The following is a 9,205-nucleotide window of genomic DNA, read 5'->3' as shown; positions in this document are numbered from 1 at the left end:
GTACGGGTTAGGGCGGCGCAGATATGGGTTGTGGGTGGGTGTGGCGCGCGGTTTGGGGATCGTTGGTTTGGGGATGGTAGCGAGAATGGGAGGCGGGTCTCGACAGCAAGGCTGGCCGGCGGTGCACAGGGGTGGAACGGACTGTAATATTCCGAATAAAATAAATTTATATACTACGAGGTATAAATAAAATGTTACCAATTTTCTTTTTTTTTTAAAAAAAGAGACATATATGCTATGTAACTTTATTTAGTCATTCCTATTTTAACTTGATCTACCTTACCATATTAATAATTTCTTAATTCATAATAAGTATACCAACTAAAACAAATAACTTTTTTATATAAATAATAGTATGGGAAACATATATATGTATGTATAAAAATGTTAACTAGTATTAAGTATGTAGTAGCTAGCCTTGATTGACCTTCTAGAATAGTGGACTATATATTAGTAGATTACTACATGCATAAACCCACGCAATTGGTCTCCCTTGTGACGGGTTACCATTTGTGGCGGATATTTTGTGAGTTAAAATGGTAACAAAATGGGTTAGTGGAGAAAGGGGACCACATGAATAGTGTTGCAGAGAGAGAAAAAGTGGGTACTTTGTGAGGTAAAATGGTATCCGTCACTCAAGAGTGACGGATATGTGCCGTCACAAACAAGAATTTGTGAAACCCACGTAGTACATGTTTTACACCAAATTTTTACACATCTAAGGTCTATATAGGGATCTAGTAATGATTAGTAAGCAAAGCTATGATTTTAACCGACAATGAATAGCTATAAAAAGAGGAGTTTGGCTAATGATTCATGCACACAACAAAAAACCTATCATTATATAAAGAATAAGAAAAGGGACAGTTAATGCATTATACAACTGGTTGTATATACAACTTATTTAATTTAGTTGAGCTTTGTTATAAAGTTATTGAGCTTTACTAACAAAGTTATCGAGTTATGATACAAAGTTATTGAGTTTAACAGAATAATTATTAAGCTTAATAACTTCATAAAATAGCTCTAACAACAACTTTGTGTAAGAGCTTAACAACTTTGAGGCGGTTGTACAATGCTATTATACAACTGGTTGTAGGATAGTATTTGTGGAAAAGGGAGGGGCACGTGAGGAAAAAGGAGGATATAATTAAGGAGATCTTGAGTGCGTTTGACAATCCCGACAATAAGGTATGGTTTCGGGACCCTTCGTCGTAGTAATTATTATATTATCGTCATACCGTTATATTACTAAGAATAATATAAGTTAACATGTCATAATAGTAGTAGCTATATTTTCGTTTTAATATTGTCATATGACTCACATGTTATATAAATTGTCTCATGTGTTTTTACTTATGTTGGTACTGTTATAATGTACATTTAGCCATTTGTTCATTTGTATACGTTTACTGAGGAGAGATGACATTATTATTTATCCTGTGTACACGGAGGAGGGCATAGCCCAAGGAAACAATGGTTCCAGATATACCTGGTAAAAGACCAGGGAATTTCAAAAGTGGTTACATTATCCCGTGTACATGGAGGAGGGTTTAGCCTAAGGGAGTCTTGGCTCCGTAATGTGTCTCTTTTCAGTAATAGTATACCATGGTTATTAAGGAAAACTGTTTATCCCAGGTAAGATATATGGGAATGTCATTAGGGGCCGGTGGAGGTTACTGGAGCCATATTCAGCCGGTGGTTGGCTGACCCCATACTGTTCATATCTTTTTCAGGTGTTAGAAATGGGGAAGGGCGTGAGTAAGGAAAATTTAAAGGATGTCCGATATGAAGAATTGTATACGAATAATAATGTTTCGAGTAAAGAAAAATCATGGTTAGGCGAGTAACAAGTTTTTCTTTTGTAATTTAGTCTAGTATTTCCTACAGGGGAGATACGGCAGTAACGCTATTGTAATTTTCACCGTTATTTTATAAGTTTCCGCTGAAGTTTTAATAATAAAATATTATGCTATTTTGTTACTCCCCGCGTTTTCGGGGCGTTACACGGACGTTCAGGGAGGGGAAGGGGAAAAGTCTGGGGGGGGGGGGGGAGCGTGGTGCATAGTGGGTGGTGGTGGGGTGTGCGTGGTGGTAGGACGAGTAAATTAAATGAGTAATTTAATTGAAAACAAAATTGTAAATGTGGGTGTTTGGGAGGAGTAAAAAGGTAAATTATGTTCATAATTAAGTAAATCATGTCCACGATTCAAGCATAACCGTTTCATAAAGCTAAAAGTTTAATGAGTAAAAAGTAAAAACTCAAAAGTCTTGGACCGGGATAAAATAGACTCACACTTTTAATGTCGCACTAACAGTTGATAGTTACAGAGTATTACGTATTTTGTTTTCGTTTATAATTACTCTTTCATCTAATAATCTAGTATTCTGTATTTTAATTGTGAGCCCAAAAATCCCAAATATTTTAGGGTTTTTTGGTCAAACACAACCTTTAAAAAAAAAATTCTTCCAAACACCACCTTTAAAAAAAAGTTTGTAACACACAACCTTTAATACTCCCTCCATACCACACCAATGGTAACATGGACCCACTTTTTGTGAGGAGAAAAGTGGGTCCATGTTACCATTGGTGTGGTATGGAGGGAGTAAAATTTTTGTTGTCAAACACGACTTTTTGCCCCAAGGACTTAACACTTTGCAATGGGGTAACTTTCAGTCGATGTTTGGGATAACAAACAATGTCGGTTTGAGGCGTTTTTGGACTCGTTGGAAAGGTGGAAATACAAGCTTTCCAGGGGTTATAAATACGATGGTCAAAGGTGGCCTTATGTGGGGTCTATTGATGCGTAAAGTAAGGCTGGTCGGAGAAGTGGTCGGAGATTTTTAGTGGGTCTTTTAAAGAGGTTATGATGCTTTGTTTGGTCTGAAATTTGGTATGTAGGTAGCGGGGAGTGCAAGGTAGGCCGTAGTTGTTGTGTTTTTTGTGGTTGTTGGTTACAAGTGGTGGTTCGAGGGGAGTTAATTTGAAGGTAAAAAACATTCAAATTACCAAACTTTTTTTTTTAAAGGTGGTATTTGGAAGATTTTTTTTTAAAGGTTGTGTTTGACAAAAAACTCAATATTTTATTGTGAGCGGATTCTTATATAAGCAAATACGACCTACACTATTTCTCCTTCGTCTAAAATTTGGTACTATTTTCATTTATGTTCTCATTTCTATAAATTACCAAACTCAATGTCTTTATTCATGAAAGGGGAAATAATTATGTTCACAAATTTATGTTATGGCTGCAGAGATACAAGAGGTATGCATTAATTTCTTCACCAAATTTCTTTTTCCAAATTGATACACTACCATGTGTTCTGTTAAATGTTTACCCTTGTAATCTTGTACTATGCGTTGAAACAATGTGGTAGGTACTCGCTGACGCGCTCCACGATTTCGTATCAATAATTCTTATATGAAACGGTTCATGTAAAATAAATTTATTAAATTATTTTATATTTTACATGTTATTTTTATTGGTTTCTAGTTTTATTAGAGTTATATATGTCTCATATTAATTTTGAATTTGAGGCCGTCTTTAGTAAGATTGAGTGAAATTTCGTTGACCGTAAATGTAGTAGTCCCAAGACAATATATGTCTTAAGATGAAGCAAATATCTTCTTAGTCCCTAAACATTTTACTTTTATTTGGGTTTTAAACTAATGGGCTAGTCTTATGAATAAAGTGGTCTTACACAACCATTTGTGTATTTAATATATTTGGTCCGTTTTAAGTTTAAGACGGATATTTCTATTTTAAACAAGACTTTGTGCAACTCTTTAGCGGGCCTGATCCTACTTGTTTGGTAAGAAAGGCCCAGTTCTGTATATCAGAGTCAAAGCCTAGTATGATTAGTGGGCTAGGAAGCCCATTGGGCTGACGAACGGAACAAATCAGGCTTGTGGCAGCTTCCTAGCAAAATCTACGCTATGTTGTGAATTTGTGATGGCTCGGGCCGGGACTTTATAAATTTCCACCTTCATCCGACCAACCCACGGTTCCTTCCCTTGCTTTTTCCCTCATCCTATATTTCAGCAAGTCTCTCTTGTATCCGTCACTAGTTTGTGACGGATCAAGTAATACCATGTAACAAATTGTTATCCCTAGACATTCTGCTTTTGTCTTATCCACCCCACATGGATAATACTTGACCCGTCACAAGCTTGCAACGGATATGTCTGTCACAAATGAAAATTTGTGCCTAAATTTATTTGTGAGCTAAAACTTTCCAATTTTTCTAAGGCACGGTCTTACTGCAACTTTGTCTTAACCTTTGAATCGAGCAATGTTAAAAACTTATATTGTAGAGGCTTAGCTTTCAAGCAGTCCTAAGTGAGGCTCTTGCGGACTTTGAGTCAGCTTTGAAGCTTGACCAGAATAATAAAGATGTCTGTCCTAAGCTTCATTATGTGGTTGACTGTTTAACACTAAAACCCAATGACAAGCGGGTTGCTTATCAATTCGACCCTTTGGCCACACAAAAGAAAGGTAAGAAACCTTTGATTAGTTCTCCCGTTCCGGACAAATGTGTACTTCCTTGTGAAGCGGGGGAAGTTTCTTGCAATTCTGTTCCGCCTTGTCCTCGGATATAAGTTGTGATCAAAATGGATTCGGCACTAGCTCAACCATGATGGACTCTGTTTTTGAAAATTGCCCATCTTTGTTTGTTGGAGCTGAAAGTAGTACTCATAGTAATCAGTCAGGATCATCTGTCCCACTTTTATGTCTCATTTTGTGTTCCGCTCCATACACATTTTGGCACATCACTTATTGCAAATAAAAAATACACAATAAATGTGGTAATGCGTTGATGTGTCAAAATGTGTATGGAGTGGGACACGGAATGAGACACAAAAGTAGGACAGATGATCCTCACTGGATACTAATCCCTCAACTGCTTGTACCCCGAAACCTGCCAAATATATCTTCTCCAACAAAAAATATGCTCGCAGAAAGCTACATCTCTCGTTGCATGACTATAACAGTTTGCTGCTCGGTAAAAAAAAATCGGTAAAAATTTTTAAGTATATGAGGAGCGATAAAAATATTCATCCTAATAATAAAGTAATACTCCCCCCGTCACACATCTGTTTACCTTTAGTTGAAAAACTATGGATGATAAGATAATACACAATATCTCCAAATATATTATTTCAGTTTTGACAAAAAAACCAAAGAAAGAGAAGAGGATCAATTACACGATGAATGGACCAAATTGGGTGAGGAGGATCAAATTGTTTATCACAAACATTCTCAAAATAAAAAGTTAAATGATTGACTGAGACACCTTAAAATAAAATAGATAAATAAATAATCGGGACGAAGAGAGTAATACAAATGAGCTTTTTTTATGCTTTGCAGCTAGCTTGAATGCGATGCTAGCTATAGCCTATATAGAGGATAAATCTGTAAAACGGTGTATGAAATTCAAGATAAAAAATTTGGGTTGATCATTTGTACACAAATTTTTGTTTACGGCCTTTTTAAGTCAAGGTGACAATATTTATAATCGATCTAAATAAACAAAAATAAAAGAAATGATGTGAGACGTCTTAAATTAAAGACTCTCTTAATAACTAAAGACCACTTATATATATATTTGCAAGGAGGATTTTAACAAGAGGAAGAAGAATGTTGTTGATTTTATGTAGAGTGGTGCTTATAGATCATTTTTAAATTATTTCATGGTATATCTTTGTTATAATTTTGTTATGAATATTTATTTTGAGAGGCGTTTTAAAATAAATGGAAATTTTCCGAAAAATGAGGTTCTAAAAGTATAAATTTAGAAGTGTACTATAATGAAAGGTGTTGATTGAATTACATCAATAAGCTTGTAAGTTTAATAACCAAATCCGAAAGCCGGTTCCCACGCACGCTCGTGGCTGCAACGGGGGCCTTAGATGCCTCTGCGTATTCTTGATGTTGTGTTTGTTTATTCCAAATTGTAGTTAGTCTCATTTGAGTTGTCTAGAAGAGTCTTTAGCTTCATTTTTTTGTTGTGTTACTAGCTGAGATCCCGTGTTAAAACATTGTATTTGTGAGGTTTAAATTAATTGAGCTTTAATTTTTACATAAATAGATTGTAATTATAATAGTATATTGTAATGTAATGATTATAATGTTAGTAATATTATATAAAAAAAAGTTTATTATTCAAAGGATTTTTAGATTAAGTTATTTTAGTGTGAAACTATTTTTATTATTAAAAATATTGATAGCATCCTAGATCTTTTTATGAAGAGAATATATAAAAAAGCACAAATAACAATAATAATACCACATTTTTATATTGGACATCAAAACATGTTAGCTTGTATAACATGTTAGCTTGTATAGTTGTATAAGATGAAAAGATTAAAAAGAGCGAAGTTGACACGTTTTATTTATATAATCAGTTGTTTTTTTTTACTTAGCTTTAATCAAACTCAGTTTCAATGTCAAAATTTATTTATACATCATAGCTAATTTTTGTACTTTATTTAAAAATGCAAAATTTATTTAGGGTGCTGATTTTCGCAGTACACATTTTACTAATCGCAGTACATTATTGACTGTTATACCCCTCTCATTTTCCCTCTCTAACTTCTCTCTAATTTATTCTCTCTCATTTCACATGCCTATGGTTAATAATCAAAATTTATGTTAATCATGTACTCCGAACTACATTGAAACAAAATCATTGTTAATGAATATGTAATTATGAACTAACTAACATGGTTAGTTAGTTAGTTAGTTAGTTAGTTAGTTAAGATAAGAGTTTGTTAGAAAGTTGTTACAAGGTTGTTAGGGTTGTTAGGTTTATTCTTACCAATCATACAACTATATATACATGTAACCTCATAATGTAATACTTACAATTTCAGTTGTATACAAATCTAATTCTATCAATATTCTCTCTAAAATTCTCTTCTCCATTTCTTCTCTTTATTTGTTTGTATAGAACTTATAATCAGTGGATCAGGTGTGATCTTCTTGTTCTCAGGTGGATTCTTCATTTCATTTCTCCACCTCTTCGTGAGAATCTGCAGTATGCTGCTTCTGCTAAGAATCTTTGGTCTGAAATCGTTGAAAGATATGGCCAGTTGAATGTCTTGGAGTTGTATGAGCTGAAGAAAGATCTCATTAATGCTAAACAAGAGAATCAACCCTTGATTGATTACTATAGCAGAATGAAGAATCTCTGGGAAAGTATTGATCAAATGGATCCAGTTCCAGTTTGTGTTTGTGGGGCTATGTCAGCTTGTACTTGTCAGTTACTGAAGAAGATTTTGGATAGAGAAACACATTCCAAGCTTATTCAGTTACTCATGGGTTTAAACTCCAGTTATGAGCAAGTTCAGACTACTGTATTGTCTATGGATCCTCTTCCTTCCATCAATAGGACTCTTGGCTTACTTCAGAAGATTGAGAAGCAAAAGGTGTTGAATGATTCTGCTAATGAAGCTTCTGTTGCAACTGCTTCTTATGCTTCCAAGAAAAGACCAAGCAATACTTCTTTTCAGGGTCAAGCTTTCAAGAAATCAAAGGATTCTGATGCTGCTGTTGATGTTTGTGATCACTGCAATAAACCAGGGCATGTTATTGCTGATTGCCACAGGCTCAAAACTTGTACTTTTTGTAACATCAAAGGCCATATTGTTGAGAGATGTTACAAGTACAGGGCTTTTTTGGCTAAGAAGGGCAAGGCTAAAGTTGCTGATTGTGTTCCAACTGCTAATAATGTTGTTACTGCTACCCATGATCAAGATGAAGAGTATATTGATGTTTCACCATTAGAGACCATTGTGCCTTTTAACCAGCCTATTCACTATCCTGGTATGCCTGCCAATGTATCTTCAGATATGGTTCAAGGGATTATCAATTCAGTTATGCAGCAAGTCTCCAAAGCATACTCTGATTCTTCTCCTTTAAGTTCATCTGTCAATTTTGCAGGTATGTTGTTTAATCCAGTATCTTTTCATATTGATTCTGATTCTAATAACATAAATGCTGAATCATGGATTGTGGATACTGGAGCATCTGAGCATATTGTTTGTGATGAGAGTTTGTTACATAACATCAGGATACTAAATAAACCAGTGTATGTTGCATTGCCTGATGGTACTTTAAAAACAGTACATAAAACTGGTCATGCTTATTTTACTAGTACAATTATTCTCAGACATGTTCTCTATATTCCTGATTTTAGACAAAATCTATTATCTGTTGCTAAGTTAGTGACTGCTACTGGTTTAACTGTTTGTTTCTTGGAATCAAAATGCTTGTTTCAGGACCCTTCAAATAAATCAGTGGTTGTTGTAGCAAAGAGAGCTGGCAATTTATATAGACTTGCATTCAATAATGTACCTTGTTTAGTTCCTACTAGCAATGTATCTACTGTTTTCATTTCATCTAAATCTAGTTCAGCTGATACACATTGTAATTTGTCTCTAATTCATGCAAGGTTTGGGCATTCATCTGTAGAGAAACTGCAACATGTACCTTGTATTGATCTTAAAGGAATAAAATCAATTTTTTGTGAAACTTGTCTACTTGCAAAACATCATATTTTGCCATTTAATAGGAGTTTATCTCATGCTAAGCAATGCTTTGACTTGATTCATGTTGATGTTTGGGGTCCCTATAGAACATCATCACATACAGGAGCTAGGTCCTTCTTAACAATTTTAGATGATTTTTCAAGGAATACATGGGTCTTCTTAATTCATAATAAAACACAAGTCCCTGGTCTTCTGAAGGGATTTGTTTCTTATGCAGAGACACAGTTCAAAGCTCACATTAAAATTGTTAGATCAGACAATGGAACTGAAATTTTTCAAACTCAATGTAAAGATTTCTTTTCTTCTAAGGGTATTGTACATCAAAGAAGCATAGCAGGTCGACCACAGCAAAATGGTCGTGTAGAAAGAAAGCATATACATCTTCTTGATACAGCTAGGGCTTTAAAATTTCAATCCCATGTACCAATTAAGTTTTGGGGTGAATGCTTACTGACTGCTGCATATCTAATAAACAAGCTGCCTTCCAAACTACTGAAATGGAAGACTCCATATGAAATTTTGTTTAATGAGCCTCCTAAGTATGATGAGTTAAAAGTTTTTGGTTCTTTATGCTTTGCTGCAAAACATACTTCTGATAAATTTCAACCAAGAGCCACTAAATGTGTGTTCCTTGGATATCCATTTGATCAAAAA

At 34.6% G+C, this 9,205-nt stretch overlaps 1 protein-coding gene across 1 annotated transcript; it reads left to right on the top strand.

Annotated features, from left to right (window-relative positions):
• Positions 1-3,245: 3,245 nt before the first annotated feature.
• On the top strand, positions 3,246-8,504 carry LOC141648597 (uncharacterized). Its single transcript, XM_074457325.1, has 5 exons — positions 3,246-3,266; positions 4,316-4,496; positions 5,370-5,424; positions 6,994-7,943; positions 8,282-8,504. The coding sequence occupies exons 1-5, from the start codon at positions 3,246-3,248 to the stop codon at positions 8,293-8,295; spliced, it is 1,221 nt and encodes a 406-aa protein (XP_074313426.1). The 3' UTR covers positions 8,296-8,504.
• The last annotated feature ends 701 nt before the right edge of the window (positions 8,505-9,205 follow it).

Source organism: Silene latifolia, chromosome 3 (assembly GCF_048544455.1).
Source record: "Silene latifolia isolate original U9 population chromosome 3, ASM4854445v1, whole genome shotgun sequence".
Taxonomy (NCBI): Eukaryota; Viridiplantae; Streptophyta; class Magnoliopsida; order Caryophyllales; family Caryophyllaceae; genus Silene; species Silene latifolia.
The sequence above is the reverse complement of the archived record's forward strand: the minus strand, read 5'-3'. Positions and strand labels throughout refer to the sequence as shown.

What these genes read in the sequence shown, in the direction of transcription:
- LOC141648597 (XM_074457325.1), top strand. Translation starts at nt 3,246, where the DNA reads ATGGCTGCAGAGATACAAGAG. An exon ending in TGGCTGCAGAGATACAAGAG is followed by an intron (nt 3,267 to 4,315) that starts GTATGCATTAAT and finishes CTTATATTGTAG; the next exon opens with AGGCTTAGCTTTCAAGCAGT. An exon ending in TTTGGCCACACAAAAGAAAG is followed by an intron (nt 4,497 to 5,369) that starts GTAAGAAACCTT and finishes TATGCTTTGCAG; the next exon opens with CTAGCTTGAATGCGATGCTA.